At 42.6% G+C, this 19,685-nt stretch overlaps 1 protein-coding gene across 4 annotated transcripts in view; it reads right to left on the minus strand.

The window, feature by feature from the left end:
• Nucleotides 1-200: 200 nt before the first annotated feature.
• Nucleotides 201-19,685, minus strand: part of ANTXRL (ANTXR like) — a 57,347-nt gene continuing 37,862 nt past the window's right edge. For all 4 annotated transcript variants that reach the window (XM_064430694.1, XM_064430695.1, XM_064430697.1 and 1 more), the window contains exon 18: nt 201-5,260. In XM_064430694.1, the coding sequence (XP_064286764.1) occupies nt 5,030-5,260 (231 nt within the window). In that variant the 3' untranslated portion in view covers nt 201-5,029. The remainder of the gene's footprint in view (nt 5,261-19,685) is intronic.

Raw genomic sequence — 19,685 nt, forward strand, 5'->3', positions numbered from 1 at the left:
ATCAAAATTTCCAGCCTAGAAACATGAAACTGAGGCACAGAACATACTCTTGTCTCTAATTAAGTTAGCAGGAAGTCAAGGATAGTAATTCTGACTCCGCATTCTTCTCCTGACCATTAGGTGGCTGAGCTGATTAGAAAGAAGATACAGAGAAGCTTATCACCTCTTTAAATGACCCTGCAATAAAATTTTTTATAGTGTTTAACCAGTAAGCACTTTTATTGTTGATTCTGAAGCCATTAAGACTACATTATGTTGGATTACAAGATTTTGGCTACATCTCCCACATATGCATGCAGGCATTACATTGGCAAGGTTTTCTCAGAAAAACGGAGCATGTGCATAAAATGCATGAAGTTACATGATTATAACATGGAAGCAGCATGTCAGTTACAGAAATTTGTACCACATGTACCAGTAACAAACCCACACCCCCATGTAAAGCTTCTTTATCCCTCAAAAATCGTACTGCTTCCTCTGTCCCACACCTCCATGCCCCAGCTGTGGATCAGCCCACATGCCCACTATTTCTGAAAACACTACATCTTTCTAAACAAACAAAAAAATTAAAAACAGAGTACAGTACATTTTCCCCCCATAAAAACAAAAACATTTCTCCCGCACAACCCTTCTCCTCCCAAATAAAAAAATCTATCGTAATCTACACATTTGTTCAAGCACTGTTATATGCTAGAAATCTCTATTGCATTATTCAAAGGTATATCGGTAACAAACTTCTAAAAAAACTAGGATGACCCAAAAATTCCCCATGCCCCAAAATTACAGAGAACTGAAAATGCTATACTGCATTATCACACTTGCATGCATGTATCCTGAGCCACCTCTATTTATTCACCTTGAGCCCCTTTTAATAAATAACTGTCCAGCAGTAACATCCAGAAGTGTGCTGTCTCCTCCAAATTAAACTCTATATTTACAGAAGTAGGGCTGTTTTCTCAGTGAAATGTTTCTTAAAAAAAAACCCAAACAAACCACAAAAAACCCGAAGTAGCAACAATACAAACAGCAAATTATTAAAGAGAGAAAGCATATTACTGATCATGTTGTCTGAAGACCAACAGGACTAAAAAGCATTAGGAGCACCAGGTGCACATGCATTTGAACTGGTACAGTTCATGAAATAATGTCATTCATTGTTATGCTTGCTCTTTCACATGAGAAGCTGATTATTTTCCTTTTTTTTTTTTTTTCTTTTTCTTTTTAGGACTGTCTGCTCTGCAGGCTACTCCCACAGATGGCAACACATGCACTGAGCTTGAAAAATGGCCATAAATATGCTTTGATCAATGTGGTTCTGTATCAGGTTTAAACACACTGAATTTCCCTCCTCACTGCTCTGCACCTTGTGTCCTTTCACATCTGTACTAAGTGTGAGACCAAAGTCTCCTGAATCCACATTTTCCTCTAGGATTTGGGGAAGCATAGATATTCACTTCTTGCAAGTGTCAAATGGTGCTATACACTAGAAAATACATGGGAATCATTCCCACATGAGAACATTTCTTAGCAGTGTAATTACTGTAATCACAATTGGCATATACAAGAATACCAAAGCAAACACTGAAACAACAGGCCTGTTAGAGGGATTTTGTCCCTTTATTTTCAGACATTTCTCAGCTGATGGACACCAATTATTACTGCCTTGATTTCAGTTGGTCTGTTTTGATTTATATTAGGTAAGTATCAAGCTCAACAGACAATAAAATAACAACTACTTTCTCCTATTGTGCTGCTACAGTGCCTTAGATCACTGCAAATGGGTACATTTCTATACAACCAAAAGGCCTTTCTGTAGCCAGTGCAGCATATTCACTGCTCCCACCTTTGCAAAGAAAATTCAGTTTTAGGGAAAAAGTTCACTTTCCCTTCCTGCTTTACCAGCAAACTAAACCTGCAGTGCTCCTGTCATAGAGACTGCAGCCAAAACTTGAGTTACATACCAAATGCCTAATTTTTTTAGAGTGAGAATGCAGGAAACTCCATTTATGCCAAATCTAATTCTCAAATCCATGGCGGTTCCTGCTTTATCATACATGAATCCATTCACCTGGGATTTGGCAAAGCCTAAGATGTTCCTATTCCTGTTGCACTTACAAGTTGTACAGAATTAGTTAGTATGTGTTACCTTTGCAAGACTGTCTATTCCAGCAAAGACCAATATTCTCCTCAACTGCAAACAACAGGCACGTTGGATGCGTGACTGTGAGAAGCCCTGCCTAAGCCAACACCTCTGCTGTCACTGGTAGGGAGTCAAATTCCACCAACATGAACGTGAGGGCAAATCGCCAACTCTACTCACCTCTCCCAAGACCTCTACAGGTGCAAGACCAGACAAAATCTGGCTCCCAGGCTTTTTCATTAGCTCAAGTTAACTCTTGACCCCCTAAGTCACTGCTTCAATCTCACTGCTGCCTGTTGATAAGAGACAGCATCTACAGAACAGTGGTCTGTTGCAGCCTCACAAGAAGTTAAGGCTCTAATGCCCTGTTTTGTCCTGGCACGGGTCAAAGTTTTATTGTTCTCTGCCATTTCAATTTCTAGTTAGCATTTGCTGGCTAAGTATCCTCACACAACCAATGTCAGAAGCTGTTAGATTCACCGTACATACACATTACAAATGGTCTTAGACCCAGCAAGGTTATTTCAGGCTTTCCATATTACCAGCCCATCAATGATCTCTGCTTGTAAAGCATCTTCCCCCACCCTTCCTCCTGCCCTCTCACTGCAATCATCCAGTTCCTTTCATTGGGGTAAAAGCAGTTTCACCAGAACTGCAGTGGAAAATAGGACTTGTTTTAGTGTCACCTTTAAGCTGAAAGAAACAGAGATAGGCAATGACTCTGTGTCACACTGGCTGCAAAAGGCCTTTCTATTCATAGAACTGCAACTCTCAAGCAATTTTTGTAAAGCAAGAGAAACCAAACAAAACCCTGCAGTTCCCAGACACAAGCACAGGCACGCACACACACACACACACATACTCTTCTTTCCCCTCCAAACAGAAATCCATTCTCATGAACCAAATTATGCAGACCCTATTCAAGTGCCTAAAAAGAATGAGGATAGGGTTGAGTGCATCCCCATTCTCTTTTCTGATCACAAAGTCGTCACAGGTCTGCAAAGCACTTGGGCATAAGGAAGTTTCTCTTGACCTGCAGGACATTTTAACACATGCAGAAGTGCTTTGCTGGCTCTGGCCTAAATTAGGAACAGCTCCAAGGCCAGCTGGCACTCACAACCATGATTCCACTACCTGCACCAATGTACATGAGGTAAGAGCTAAGCTCAAGAGAGCAGAGCAGTGCAAAGGAGAAAGAGGCTCTGTGGTTCTTCTGAGTCATGTTTGACAGCCTCAGCTGCATACACACGGTATGTCACAGTGATCAGCATAGACTGATGAGAGCTTGGTGCTGTTCTGCAAGTGGGCCTTCCACTGGAAACATTAAGCTTGATTTCTGTTTGTACCAGTACAACTTTATATGCCTGTAACAACTGCATGAAAAGGTCCTAAATCTGCAACTGCACAAAACAGTTAGTGATTTATCTTAGACTAATGTGCCAATAACTACTGTGATGTGTTACACACCCACACACAGATGGAGAAATAGGTATATGCTGTGTCATAATGCAACATATCATTATTTCTACAACTATCCTAAAAACACAGCCAGTGCCAAAGCAGACTGGCATAAGTTCCCTCTCCAATACAATAGGTAGTGGTGGAGAAAAAGCAAGCTCAGGTGTTATTTTGATTCACTAGGGAATGCTCTGGGCACAACCCACTCAGGTATTGTTCAGTGAACACTAATAATGGGCTGACCCAGTCCCACGTCATAAATTCCCACCTCTGTGTGGGTGTTCCCATCACCTTCTGATGACACCCAGAATTGAGGGCATGGGGGAGCAGCCAAGCATGTCAAACAGGGATAAAAGCTCATACTCACTCTTCACACCATGCCTCTCAGCCACAGGTAGACTGCAGGGTTACATATTAGTGGGATCTGAATTGTCTAAAGAAAGAGCTGCTCAAAGAGGAATTTCTGTTTTAATCACAAAATGAACGAATTCTTCTTGGCCGTAAGGTCAAAAGGAAATTTATCCAATCAAACAGCAACAGAATCAGTCCCTCAATGCTGCTGATATAAATAACACATTCTGTCTGCTTACTACAGCATCTACATTCAAATTCCATGTATGTTTGTTTCCTTTTGGACTACTCTTTCTGTAAATAAAAACTAAACACCAAGCCAGTTTTTTTTCACAAAATTCCTCTGAACTTGGGAGAAATATGGACTCAAGTCTTGTACAACATCTGGATTTCTAGATAGAGTATCTCACCTTCAGTGGCTATCCTATCATGTCTAAACATATGCAGAGATGGCAGGCCCAAAACTGGGCCAGGGGGAAAAAAAAAAATCCCTCTTCTATGATAGATTATTGGCAGACAGTCTTATGTTACCTCATTCCTGTTATAGGCCTCTTAAAACTTCCATGGAAATTCCACTTGCAGAACCAAAGGCAGAAAGTTATCTTTGCAATTGTTGATCCATATTAACATCTGGATGCAGTACTGTTGGGGAAAAGAAAGCAAATTCCTCAATGAACTATGCTGAACCAATTTGCAGGTGGCAGCTATCAAAGCCACTGATGCACGAGTACTGGCTGCAGTTATTAATGAATGATCTGACACACCAAGTCAGACAACTGTCCTATCTAAATAGATCTCCAGAAGTATACACACAAAAGCTGCTACTGTATCTAGATGATCATTTTGGTTTGTTTCTATACCCCATAGCTCTGAATCTTTCCACTGAATGTTTACTCAGCATGTGTGGTATAAATATATTCATACACTAAAATTGACACTTGGCAATATTTTTTTCCCTTTTTTTTTTTTCTTCTTTTTGCTGACCAGCAACAAATTCTGATATCTTTAACTGTAAACCAATACTCAATAAATATGCTGTGTTCAGCAAAGAGACATGTGTCGATCAGGTTTTGCTGCACTCTAAGCCATGGGCTGCGGGGGTGGGCGTGAAGGAGGAGGTCCAGGAGGGGCTCGGGATGGAGGTGGTCCAGGAGGTGGCTGCCTGGAAGGAGGTTGCAGAGACACAGGAGAGGAAGGATGCCTTGGAGCGTTGTTGAGGGGAGCGTTGTCGCGCAATGGCAGCTTCGGTGGTGGGCTGTAAGGGGCAGAGGTCCCATCCGATTTCACACGGGTGAAGTTTATGCACCTTCCCTAGAGGTGAAGAAAAATTCATTATTAAAAAGCAGGTATTGTTACTCGGTAGCTAGTCAAAGGTACTATAAGCAGAGAGGTCAGGCTACACTTCATCCAGTATCATTGACTGGGTCCTAGAAATTATATTCAAACCATGATGCATTAAAGCTCGTACTTTCCTTGATTTTTCAGAGCTACTGCCTGTAGAGAATAGCCTAGGACTGGCTTAAACCAATAGGGACCACAGTGGGACATGTGCTCTCTGCTGTGCTACTAGAGCAGAACATGCCTAAAAGGACAGCTCCACCCAAGTCATGCCTGCCTTGGGGGGATCCCTGACTGCAAAACTGTGCTTGAAAAAAAACTCATACAGGATTATACCAGAGCAACAAAATTAGCAAAGACAATCCATAGCTCTCATTTCCAATGAGATCCTAGCCTGGCTGATGTCTGTGCTTTGAACATTACACTGGGATAGTACATGTGTCTTCTGTGCTCCAGTGTAGATGTGGCTCCCCTCAGAAACGCCAAGGTGTGGGACTTGCACAGAAAGCTCTCCAATGAGTGTGTTTTCAGGATGGATGCGGGATGCAGACAGGCAGACCCGATGGAAGCACTGGGTGTGGAAATTTTAAAACAGGAGTAGCTTGGATTTGAAAAAAAAAGCAAGCACTGGGGATGTCCCAGTCAACTAGGGGCTAAATGCACATATATCAGGGTTTCCTTTAGCCAAAATAAAGCTTTGCATAGGCTCCCACTAACCAAGTTCCAGACAGGAAGAGAGACAGACCCCAAAGACCACCTAGCCTCTCCTGTGGGAAGCAGCTAGAGGCTCCTATGTAATGCAAAAGCTACACGGCAAACTCAGTGAGGCACCTCAGATAGGCTACACACTGGAATCAACAAACTAAATTCAGCTCGAGGTTATGACAACATCTCCTGAGCAAATTCAGGGGAAGGATTCCAAATATAGAAAACTTATCTCAAAGCAGCTGTAGATCATGATCCTCTCCAGCTACCAATGGCTGAGGGAGCAGGAATACAAAAACCCACATCAGTCACTGATTCTCTTGGCTCAGTGCTGCCTGGCACGAGAAGACTCTGAAGGTGTTTAGAAAATGGGCTGAGTTTCTGTGGCAAACTCACAAATCACAATTTCCTCAGGAAACGAGGCAAAAGCCATGACAGCAGAAGCTCAACTGTTTTGTTGAGTGACTTCCAATGCCTGCACTTTTGTTCATGAAAACTATTTCTTTAAAGAGAGGGGAATCACTTAAGTCTATGGCTTCTCTGAAGAAAGGCAAGCAGCATTTCAAAAGAAGCTTATGTAAGCTCCACAGCTCAGAAAATTATTTTACAAATGTACTAAAACCCAAAGGGTACCAACCTACCACTTACTGGATTGAATGGCTCTGGGCTTCCAGAGCTCACTGCAGAAACGAGTTGTTTGAATGGGCACGTTTTTGCCTGCACAGGAGACACACTCAGGCCACAGCTTTCAGCATCAAAATTCACCACTACACTTAAACAACAGTGTCAATGAGTAGGATACAATTCTCTTCCTAAAAATCGAGGCTTGCTATGCCAGACTTTGGTTATGAACCAGGTTCATGGCAATACTATACCGGGGCCAGAGCCTTTGCATGGAGGCAAAAGGCAAAAGCCAAGGTCTTGGTTACTTCTGCAAAGATTAAACCATTGGATCAAAAAAGCCAAGTCAATGCTTTGCTCTACTCCATCACAGAACTCAAGCCCTCACCAGCACTGCAGCAAGCAGCCATCCTTGCCAGGTATTTGTCTTCTGCTGTGCCCCACTGTATTCAAAGCCCACTTGGAAATTCAGCATATTAACTGACATACAATGAATGTTACAGATATATTTAACAGCTGTACATCAAATTAATTTAAGAAACTCAGCCTTGATATTTATAAAGTTATGAATTTAGAGCAGCTAAATAATCACTCTGGATGAAAAAGAAAAAAAAAATGAAAAAGAAAAAAGGTCAGAGGTGTTCAGATGAGATGCACCATATGGGCAGGGAAAAATTTAGGACAGAACAATCTCCCTCATAGTAAATGCAAAGCTGCAACCCCAATACTAGTGCTTTTGCCTACAAGCCTTTCCTGCCCCTCTGTTGTGTCTCTCTCACAAACATCAATTCCAAATATATTCATAGTCTATAATCAAAGGGGATCCCATAAATCTGTTTGCATTACTTTCACTTCAGTTAAAGTGATAGGCGACGTCAAACTGCTGCCAGTTTCTGCCACACTCACTGATTTGTCAGACAGATGGGTAATTTAAAGGCCATGCGCTGCATTGTGTCATGAAAAATACGGTTGAGTTGGGAGAGTCTGACAGATAGAGGCTTGGATGATCGATGTATGTATTGTGACACTTCCTCACAAAAGATTATCAGTGTTAGCCTACAATCTCATATATCAAAGACTTCTGGTGAATACTGGAGCAAATCCTCCTGAGCACTTCAAGCAGCCATTGATAAAATGGGGCCAAACTCTAAGTCAGTGTCAGGATTAACAGCTGAAAAGGGAAAGGGAAGAACAAATGATAATAAATCATAAGTGATAGTTTGGACTGATCAAGTGTATTTTGTCAAAGGATTTCTAGGTTGAAGAATTAAACCCTCCACACATCACAGTCTCCTTATAACAGAGTGCCACTGTTATTCTACCTAACATGCACATCCCTCTGGGGTTAGTTTATTTAAAAAAAAAATCCACTATGTTTCTCAAATAAACATACTAACCACAGGATTTTTAATATTCTCTGCTTGAAAGAATTAAGTAATTTCCTTTCCAAAGGCATATTAGGGCTTTTAAACCCTGGGAACACAGACAGAAATTAAGTATCCTGCACACTTATCTCTGCTCTTCCTGCACAGAGGATTAACAGGGATTAACCACCACCACTTTAGTAGTGGTAGTGATATATATTTTTCCAGAAGCATGGAACTCACTGAGTGTTTCAGGGAAGGTGCCAGAGCTGCAAGGTGCAGCAGTACCAGGATGATCTCAGGCACCACAGCTGTCGGTAGCTGAGTTATTGTGCTCCAGGAGGCAGATGATGTGTGTGAACCCAGCCCTGCTGGCTGGGCCCCGCTCCGACGGCGCGACCCGCACCGCGTTCGGCCATTCAGGCACCAACCGAAGGTCAGCAACGAGCCATATGGAGCTACGCCCTCGCTGCAGCTCACATCTGCACCCCCTTCCTAATGCACAATTATTTTGCCTCCCCATATGTCCATCCACTTGTTAGGCTCTTGTTATGCTGCTTGCCAAATTGCCTTTTCAAAAAGTACAAATACTGAAGCAGTGGGATCTGCCCTTGTCCCAACTCCAGCTTTTATCCCAGTGTAACAATCACATGTGCAATTCAGGCACTTTGTACTTCTAGGCAAAGTCTCCTCGACCACCTAGGATGTGTTATTGTGTGTGGTTTAGGGGGGGGAGGAAGGGAGGAGCCTCCTGAAACCCACCGCATCATGTTGCTGGGCTACCTTCATCACAGTGCTCACTACATCATTCCCCAGCACTCATTTCCCCAGAATTTTTAGCTACTACTCAGCAAGTTTTCAATTGACAGAAATGACTGTCAATCCAGGCAATTCAAACAGTGCCATGGGGCACTCATGAAGTCTGTACATCCATGATACTAGCAGCACTTCAGCAAAAAGAATTTTAAAAATATCCAGGCCACCTGCCAGTAGCTGTCCCTTTTCTCTCTTAATTTGAATACATGCATTGGTGCTTAACAAAAATCAATTCCAGTTTCATCTCTGAGCATGTCCGTACTCGTGTACACAAAAGTATGCCTGTTTCTTATTTTTAACTACATTAGTTGACCTAATAAAAGACATCCTTCCTGTTATAAATTTTGCTTGATTTTCCATTCCCTCTTATTTTGGCTTACGGAGTGCTGCAACTTGAATTTGAAGAGGTGTGTGACTGAAAAAGAGTTAGCTTCACTTAGTTTACTAAATTTTCTTGTCTTTGATCTTTTGAGAATACGATACTTGCATTTTAGAATGGATTGAAATAAAATAAGTTCTTTAACAGTTTGAGCGTGGCCATTCAAAACACTAGACTACCAAATTAAAAATTAAGTTGCTCCCAGTTTGGAAGTATTAAATTATTATTTATTATTTTATAATAATTTTCATAGTTCTATAATATTATTAAATAATTATTTATTGTAAGTGTTATTTAGGATGCTGAAATCCAAAATGAATGTAATTTCCTTGGGCTCTCTCTCCAGTTTTGTTATCTATGTTTATCTGTGGGATGAGTCTGCCACTTGCTATGGACCTGGTTCATCAGCATGTAGCTTCACTTCCCAAATATCTCAACAGTTTAGTACAAAAATATAGCTCTAAATCTCAGAAGAATAGATTCAAATTTTATGCTACTTTCAAAACCACAAGAGGGAGCATATACAAAAAGTCATGATCACTTTAGCTAAGTGAAGGCTTTGATCCACAGACCCAGAAAACAATAAGACACCCAGTGACTTTTGGAAAAATTGAATTTTGGCAAAATTAGGGACTACCCTGTCTTCTAATAAAGAACCAGAGTGTTCTAGCAGAAACACCTAAACAGAATATCCTAAATCAGCCAGTATAGGAAACTCATTTGGCTCATCTATTTATCAGAGGTAGATTATGGATACAACACCTGTACAGTGAAAGAGATGAAGCAAGGTGGTACAGAGTTCCCAGTATTTGAGGTCCCTGGGCAAGTGTCAGGATTAGCAGCTGGCTCCTCAGGAGCCAGGATCTATGAGCATCAGCCTTTGCCAAAAGCTTCCTCACACTGCACTGCTTCACGCTGACTGTGCACTCAACATGTCATGGCTCATTAAAACCTTCATGGATTTCCTGGGAATTGCACTGATTACCCTGCAGCAGACAGGCTAGAAATTAGTGAGCTGCTGAAACAGTTTGTCACGTAAAACCCAAGGCTGCCTGGTTTTCAGGCACATACAAGTAACTTTTACTAACTCCTGCTCTTACATTTGGGACTTGGATATTGTTTTTGTGCTGAAAAATAAAATACTGGAAGTTCCAGATATTCCCATATCACCAGTTAGGTGATTGGTCATGCTTTCAATTTAATAAATATGCAATTTATAATTATTTTCTAATTATATTATTTAATGATTAAATTATAATAATCAAAATTAATTATATGGTGGTTATTTCATTAATCATTAACAATTATTTCATGAAATTGTCTTTAATTTTTATATGAAGCCACTTTAGGTTATCAGGGCTCAAATCAAAACATTAAATATCATCAAGTTAAAATATTTGTTTGCATGATAATCTGACTCTCATACATATCTTCCAGTTTAATATGTCCTCACTTATACATAACAATTTTCTGGGAAGCTATTTGGCAGCTCAGGACTGACACCTATAATGATGGTAATCAAAAACCATGAAGAGATAAGAGAAAATGGGGTTGACTGAAGAGAAGAGGGTTTTGAAAGTAAGGTCCAGTAAAGTGGCAGTGTCCAGCAATGAGAATGTAATTATTTCCTTTTGTGAAAAGGAAAATAAGTTCAGCCCATTCTTTTCCCAGTGTATTACCTGGCCTCTTCCTAAGTAAACTCCTATCACTTTTGCTCCCTCCCTTCTATGATGGAGTTATTGGAGGGGAAGGAAATCACTGCACTGTGGGCTGTGAATCACTCACTGTAACAGTGAGGACCCTGTAATGCCCTTAGGCACATCAGATGAATTCAAATAGAAAATTACAAAATGCAAATGCACAAGGATCATCCTGGCAGCAGCAGCAGCAAACTCTGTTTACAGCACAGCATGAGCAAAGTGATGCTACCAAGAGGTGTAACCTACTGGGCTCACCCAAAGTGCTGCTCATTGCAAAAGGAATTAGGCTGAGCTTTAAGATGTGGGAGGTAACCCAACTTTAAACAGGATACATATCCTGACCCAGGAAGGGGCAGTGATATTTAAAAGCAGCTGAGGCACATGTGAATCCTTCACAAAGTTCACAAAACCCCTCTTACAAGTAAATATCTGATTTTTCGCCTTTTAGCAACCAAACTAAACCACCCACAAACCCTGGCTCACTGGAGCAGCACCATGGAGACACAGCACAGGAAGTTAATCCCTACCTCACAAACTCTGAGATCCTGCACATGGGCCAGGAGCTGGGCACATGGTGACAGTGACACACAGCTAAGCAACTCCTTGGGCTGCTGACACATTTAGGACAAAATCCTAAATGGCCGATACTGCTGCCCAAAAAGCTCAGGCAAGATGCCTGAGCCCCTCTCATAGAGGCCAAGTAGGACCAGCCTTGTTTGTAAATAAGCTGGGAGAAAAAAAAAACCCCTTCAAAGTCCAGTATGCCCTCAGACATCCTGGCTGTGGGGGCCATATAGCTGAGAAAATAGGATTTATGGGGTGGGGAAGGGATGAGAGAACACAGGAGCTCTTCTTTTGACACTAAATGTGTAATAATCCCATCCAGGGATCCCCCAGGGACCAAGGGAGGTAGGTTGCCAGGGCAAACTCACAAACAGACCCATGGTATGCATTGCACATAACAGCAGCAATAAAAGTGATCTTTCAGTTCACTTGCTGGCCTAAGGAAAAGTCAATAGCAACCAAAAGTCTTAATTTTTCAGGTAAAACAAGTATGTCAAAATAAGTTTAATTCAGGCTTGAAAAATGTGTTGTTCATTTCAAATCATCTTTGAGTTTCAGACAGAAAAGGTGTTTCAGAACAAAACTGAAATTATTGAGACTTTTTCAAGGGTATATTTTCAACTTCAGCTAATTCTTCTAACATGAAAAAACATTTACAGACCATCTAAAGGAACAGTTTTAAATCAAAATAAAGACAGTAATAGGGAAAACTGTGTTCTATTCTACCAGGCAATTAAAACAGGAGCTGTTTTGCAGTAAGATTAATAGCTGCACTATCCCAGGCTACTGTAGTTTCTTTTATCAGAACACTGAGAGTTGAATACAGTCAAGCACTGACAGTTTTCCCAGACACACATCTGCAGACACTATTCCCCAGTTCACAGTCCAGCTGTGCACAGCACTGCTTGAAACAAGGATGGGTCTGCTGGGAGCAGTCTGTTCAGCAGGAACACACTGAAGACAAGGGGGCTGCTTCCAATTTACCACTGGAGGAAGTGGACAGTAATGAGGAATCTCTGGGAGGAATAGCTTAGCCAGTACTCTTCAGCAAAATAAACTTTGCTGAACACAAGCCCACTATCCAGCTCTCTCATGCCTGATATCACTTTTTCAGCTTAGGCACACAAGGAAAGAAAGATGAAGAGCCCACCCCAGTATTGAAGACAGGGCTATTCAAATAATATGCATCACACTCCATTCAGCAGGAAATTGCAATCTGCTTCCAGCTGTGCCTGAGCAAGGAAATGCAGCAATGGGCTACAGACATCTCCTGAAAGAATGGCCAGAGTCACAAGATATCTTGCAGGAATGCACAAAACATCACATGTCTTGGACCTTGCTGTGGCTGAGCTAATGCACAGTGCAGATCCATAACAAAGCCTGCTGATTCTGAGCCCTAAAAAAGCAAAAGTGACAAAGGGAACAGAAGGATAACACTGGACATAACCAAAGTTAAGGTCTATCAGGTACACCTTACATTCAACATGAATCTTAAAGCATGACCAGACCAAAACCATCCAAACCTCAGAAAAATATCTTAGCTTAAACCTGCACTCTCATATGGTTTACTCCCTTCCTCTTTCCTGACAGCTTTTATGGATGAGGGTCCCAGAGTAGAGGAATTGAGGAGAGCCACTGTCAGGTCATGTCATCTACTCAAGGTTATGCAGGAGAAAAAAATGGTATTTACAAGATGAAGTCTTGTGACTCACATCCCTTGTTTTAACCACAGCACCACACATTTCCACACTTGAATGCTGACCAGACTAAAATGTGGTTCAAGAAAAAAACACAACAGTGGTTGGTTTGCAAAAGATTTTCCTCTTTCCTTTGGTGTTTTCAGGGAAGAGGTTTTTGCATTTGTCCATCTCCTAGAATGGGGAGGGCTTTGGAGCACAGCAACAAAGGCAACAAACATTTGCTGGGTGCAACAGCCTCAGCCTTGAGGTATTGGTGGCTTGCTGGGAGTAGCAAATTAGGCCACAAAGGACCATAACTGATCTTGCTCAAACTGCAATTAAGTGTCATCATACCTTCCTGAGTGAATTATTTGACTGTCTCTCAAGAGCAAGCCGGGATTATTGTGTACATGATGTTATTCACCTGACTAGGGCACAGAATAACAATGGAAACTCAGAGATTCCTGGTGGAAATGGTTATTATTTTTCCTTGCCTTAGCAAAAAATGTAAGATCCTGGCCCACCACTCAGACAGGCTGCCTCTTTGTGTAGAGTCTGGAAACAGATACAGCTATCATCAATGCTTCTCTGGGTCCTTAAATGGCTCTACTGCTACCTAGAGCAAGTAGATGGTAAATCCACAGTTCTCAGCTTTCCCTGTGCTTATCTCACATGTATTTTCTTCTTCTGGGATGGGACTCATGCAGTTCATTATCAGTGCTGGATGTTGACAAAGCACAGAAAACCTCTTCTCATGCAAAAGATCCTGTGTTCAACTGAATGGCAGATTGTTTTGGGACACATGTACCTCACTCTAAGAATGAACACACTAGAAAAGCAGCTCAAGTACCAAAGTCCTGACATGGAACTCTGTCCCATTTCAGATATGCTAGAGACCTAACACTGTGCAAATAGATCCCTGCCATGTTTCCCCTGTGCAGCTATCAAGTACCACCTGTGCATCTTGCTCTTTTCCATGGGCACCCCGTTGCCAGCTCTCTCCTCAGAACTCTGTTATATACCCTGCTCTCACCTCAGCAGAGTCAGTAGCCTCTCCCCCAGCAGTAGAAAAAACCCCAAATACACTTTCTCTCATTTTTCAATGCTCAACTCAGAGTGCCTGGCCACCAGCATTGCAAGAAGGTACACTGCTCTCGTTAGGCCCCACTTCAAAGTTTCTGTATATCCCACTCCTTAATAAGCCAATGAAGACTGAGCTGTCTGCTTGGGCAATTAAATTCCCTAGAAGAAACCTGTAAAGGAGGAGGAAAGTAGGGATTTATTCACATGCCAAAAAAAACCTCCTAAACCAAAACAACCAACCTGAATGTTTTTTAAATGGTGTAGAAACTCCAATGTTGCCACAGAAAGCACAAGACATTTGCAGTCCTGTTGTTCCTATCTGAGACTAAAACTGGCATATAAAGCTGGAATGTTCAAAGCAAGATTAGGTTCATCTCAAGACCTAACATAAGCTCTTCTTGCTATCTAGTGACTTTTTCTTACTTGTATTGTGGGAGACTGTGATTTGGGTTTTTTGTGGTACCACAACACTAATCACAATAGTTTCTACAGAACAGAGACATCTGGAACTACAGCTCCTCTGAGGAAAGTAATAAGTAATAATTCAATACATTTTAAATTTTAGTTACTGTTTTGTACAAGAATTTTAGTGTGAATAATAGTATGAATACATCCTCTTACACAATAATTTTTATTTCTGTAGCTCAAACACCGTCAGAAGGTCACAGCATTACACATTCTGCCTAATTACTAGAAGTATGCAATGTAAGCACAGAGCTAAGGAAGGCTGGGGAGGTTACTTTCTGCAGTGTTACCCAACTCAAAGACAATGAGGGATGCACAGCTCCCAGCAAATCAACTGAAACAGTCAGATGATGTTCAGCACGGATCCAAGGGCGCTGCTGAGAAACAAATAAACCATACCTGTCCATGTGCAAACTGGATCTGTACACGCAGTCCTAGTAAGGAGCCGCGTGTGCATTTGTGCACTTTTCCTCTCAAAAGAGGTGTGCCATCAGTACTGCCCTGTGGCAGTACTGCTAAGGCCCAAGACAGCTTCCAGGCTTCAAGTGACACCCTTAGACATGCTGTGGGATTGTGGAGCATCAGTGAAGTGATGCCTGGAAAACTGTGATAACACAAGAGCCTGTTCCTCCCATGCAGGCATGGCAGAGTTGCAGTTAGTGAGGAATTAAGTCACCAGGCCTTATCCTAAAGACATGTTCCCGATAAAAAAGCCCTGAGAATCAGACCTGATGAAGCTATTCCTGTATCATAAATATCAGAAAAACAGAAAAGTGGCACATATGTTCTAAGACTAGCAGAAGAGTCCCTTCTCTACCTAACAGAGTCTGTCTATTAAGTGCTGAAAGTGCTGGTAGGAACATGGTCTCAGAATCCTAGAATTTACTCTTCACCTCACTTATTCACTGTACAACTGCATTACAACAGAAGTGAAGTAACTTATGGTAGCTACACCCAGTGCCTTAACCACGAGGCCAATCCTTCTTCACCCTGTTGTGTGCCAAGTAACACCAGCCCTGGGACTTACACTCATCCTTCACAAGAGCCTCTTGTTCCTGAGCATGCCTCTGGCTGCCAAAGTCATGAACAGACTGCTGGTTTGACCTGGGTGCTGACAGACAGCATCCATCCCCAAAGTCTGTGAATTCCTCTTCCACAACAGAAATAACACAATCCTGTCACAAGTGAGGGCAATGCAGTATATGGGCTTCTCGTAGGACAGGAAATTCATTAGTCACTGATTACATGTTTCCAGCTGCAGCTCTCAACATGTCCTGGGAACTGTGCATCAGGACATTGGTCCCACACCACAGAAAAGGAGCTTCTTCCCCCATGCCATGTCTGCTAAAGCAGGAATAAATCAGCGATACCCATGTCCTTTAAAAAAAGAAGAAAAAGTAGCAAAATGGGAGCTAAACGTGTCATATTTTCATTGAAAGTGACAAAGTGAGATCACCTACTGTGGCAGCCAATGTCCTCATCTATTTTTCAGCAGCTTATGAAGGTGAAAAGCAAAGGGAGAAAAGCCCGAGGACCAGGCTTTTTTTCCTGATAACTACAGTCTGCAGGAGCTCAGTGCTGCTTTTCCAGCCCCCCCTGTAGTTCTGCCAGTTGTTACATGGGTGATTACAACACATCTCCAAGCAAGAGGCAGGGAAGCCTATTAAAATCCATTACTGGGTCTTGAAGAGAAGTAATTAGAATAAGCTCCAAGTAGCACCAGTGCGTGGGCAGCCACCGTGGCGTGACAGGTGGGTGCTGCCATCACCGTGGGCTGCATTCAAGCTGCTGACCACCTGCAAGTAGCAGCTAGAGAGTAATTATTAGTCATTAATAATCCATTAGCTTGGTGTCCCATGATTCATCTAAGGAGTCCCAAATGCCTGGCAGAACACTAAACCTCACAGCTGTAAGGATGGTAAATACTGTGCTCTCATGATATTTTGTTGTTAGGAAAACTAAGGCACATAGATGTCACAGCACTACAAGTAATCACACAAAATTTGAGGGTAATCAGACCTTCTGAGCTTTAACAAACCTATCAGACTAAGAGTGATCACTCTGAAAGGGATGCACAGAATAAGGAACCCACATACTCCTCATTTCAAAGGCTGCTGTTTAAAATTCCAGCTTCTCTTCATTGTTCCAAGTCACACTGTAACTCAAGAGGGAGAACTTGAAAGGATCCAGAAGATCTGGCTTCTAAAATGACCAGCAGCTCATACTTTGTGACATTTTTCATCTCAGTTTTATGGAAAAGAAAAATGCAAAAAGGCTCTCAGAGTTTTGTACATCAGCCTGCTTCTAGTCCTGTTCCCCAGGAAAGGGCTTTACATGTATAAACCACAGGGTAGTACTACTAAGGCGTGATTGCTTTTTTCTAAGTAAAGTCCCAAGGGTGTACAAGGGGATGGTGACAGCAAAATCCAGTCTACACTCCCTGTTGCAGCTACAGAATTTTCAGTGAAAATAACAAGATCACATTTAAAGTCTTTAAAGTAAATGATCAATTCTGCCTGAGGGGAAAAATGTTGGGTTTTTAGTCAAGGACTTTGGTAAACCGAGCCTCTAAGAATTTCCTGCATCAATCAGTACGTGCTGAGAGGCAAAAAGGAATGGAATTGCTGAAAGCAGCAACTAACAGACCATTGGAAAGCACCTCCCTTTCCTCTCTGCACACACTGGGGCTTTCAGTGTTTACCTGCTGCCATTGGTAACAGCCCATTTCTGAACCATGAGGCCACGGGAAGAGCTTGAAACTTACCTCTTGCAGAGGCTACTGACAACCTGCCCTACAGCTACTGGGTTTGTTCATATGAAATATTTCAAGATAGCCAGACACTAATATTTCCCAAACTCCAACCTTCACAGCAGTTGCTGCAAGCTCAGAACCAAGATCAGGAGGACGCCAACACAGTGATGGGAAAGTCTTCAAGGAAATCCCTTGAGCAACAGAGAGCCCCATCAGGCCATGTGGACACTGACATACTCCTGTGGCTGGATGACCAGCGTCCCCACCTCAGAGCTGTCAGTCCCTTTCTTGGGCCAGAAGAGTGACTGCTGGTCCTCTAAGACACACATTTCTGAGCAAGGGTGGAAAGAAAGCCTAGCTCTAAGGGATCCACCACTGCAGCAGTAGCACAAACGCCTATGAAGGCTTCACCTTTGTACATTCCAGCAAGGCAGAAGGCCCTGCAACCCACCACAGAGCCACAAGTCCCTTTTTATCACTTCACTCCTCTGCTGATGCTGTCTGAGAGCTCAGCAAAAATCCATGCCACAAATAACAGCCTAGCTGCTAATGATGGGGTAGAGCTAAGTTTATCCCTTGTTGTCGCATCCTGGTGCAACAGAAATTCCTGCTAGAGATGACCTGAGGAAGTCAAGCGAGCGGGATCCTGTGACCCTTTACTGAGGTACTTGCCAAACTAAAAAAATTCAGTGGTGGTGCTATGATATGACCTTGAATGGAGCCCAAGAGGAGGAGCTGTCTGTAAGAGCCAAGCAAAACACTGGGCACACAGGAGAAGGAACACCGGAGCTCGTGCCTGCATGGTTTTCTTTAAATAGGCAGTTCCAAAAAGCTCCTGTGATTTTCACAAGGATTAATACAGACTTATTAATACAATCCTGCCTAATACTGATGAATCATCCATCCTGAGATCCATTTCTTGATAAGTTCATAGAAGACATGAGCCAGTGCAGGGGAACTCTCAGAGCTTCAGCCAGCTCTGCAGCAAGGCCACAGCCCAGAGCATGATGCTCCCAGCAGCTCAGGTCCTGCAGCATGACAGGAACAGGCTAAGGAGGCTGGGCACCAACCTACTGCTCCCAAAGACAGGACTGCAGGGAATCAGTCTGTCCCATCAAGGGGAAGGGCATGCAAACATGAACTGAGAGAGAAAATGAGGAAAAAAAACACAGAAGGAAATGGAAGGTAATGTGTAGGGCAGAACACCAAGCAGGGCACAGGTAAGGAAAAGAGCAGGATGGGGAATGGCAACAGGACCATGATAAAGAAAGAAAACTAGATGGATGGGCAGCTATGAAATGACCTTAAAATTATAAAAACGGTGCACCTAGACCCCACCAAGAACTCTTTCCCCTGTTCCCTCCCCCCAGTCCCTCAAAACCACACAAACCAAAGCAACCTCTCGCTCCAAGATCACCGCACAGTCTCTGGCCTGTGGATGGCAGAGCCTGGAAGAACACCATGCTAAATGCTCTGCCTGCTGCCAGCACAGCTGGCCAAGGAGTGACCTCATTCTGCCTGGGCTGGGGCAGAGCTGTGCCCTTGCTCCTGGGGCTGCCAGAGCTCCGTGCTGCTGCTCCCTCCCAGCACTGACCTGATCTCCCAGTTCTTCAGCCACCATGACCAGTGTGCATGTGTGTGTGTGTGCTCACATTTACTGACCTGCACATACAGGTGGATTTATACACATCCCCCAGCAAAAACCCAGCTTACAAGGAGTCAATTATCCACTGAGAAACTGCTACTAGAGACGTTACTCAAAGAATAAATAATAAACTTGTTCCTTTCTGTGCTAGTTCTCTCCATGCAATACAGGCCTGTGAGATCTTTTTTTTTTTTTTTAAAAAAGCAGAAGGCTGTCTAGTTATATTCTTGTTTCACTTTCAATATTCTTCAGCCTTAGTTAATTTCACAGGCCAGGGAACAGAGATGATTCTATGATTCCACTGGATCTGGCTCAATAGGATTCTTTCCACCCTATTTCCCAGATGTACATTTGATTTTTCTTATGTTATCCCTGATACAATAATCCTTCAGCTTGATGTTTTACATTGCCTCTTTTCAGCCCCTTGTTCTCCCCACAGCAGAGCTGGAAGGCAAGGAACTGAGGATCCCTGTTCTGAGCCAGCCCCCTGCATGTTTCTTGACCACACTGGCTAACAGAGGCTCTGTTGTGCTCTGCACTGATAGAAATGTCCCAGCCAAGGGAGTGAAAGGCAGAGGATAGATTCATATTATACAATGTTAGTGCTATCAAAATACAGCTGGAC

This window comes from Passer domesticus, chromosome 8, assembly GCF_036417665.1.
Source record: "Passer domesticus isolate bPasDom1 chromosome 8, bPasDom1.hap1, whole genome shotgun sequence".
Lineage (NCBI taxonomy): Eukaryota > Metazoa > Chordata > Aves > Passeriformes > Passeridae > Passer > Passer domesticus.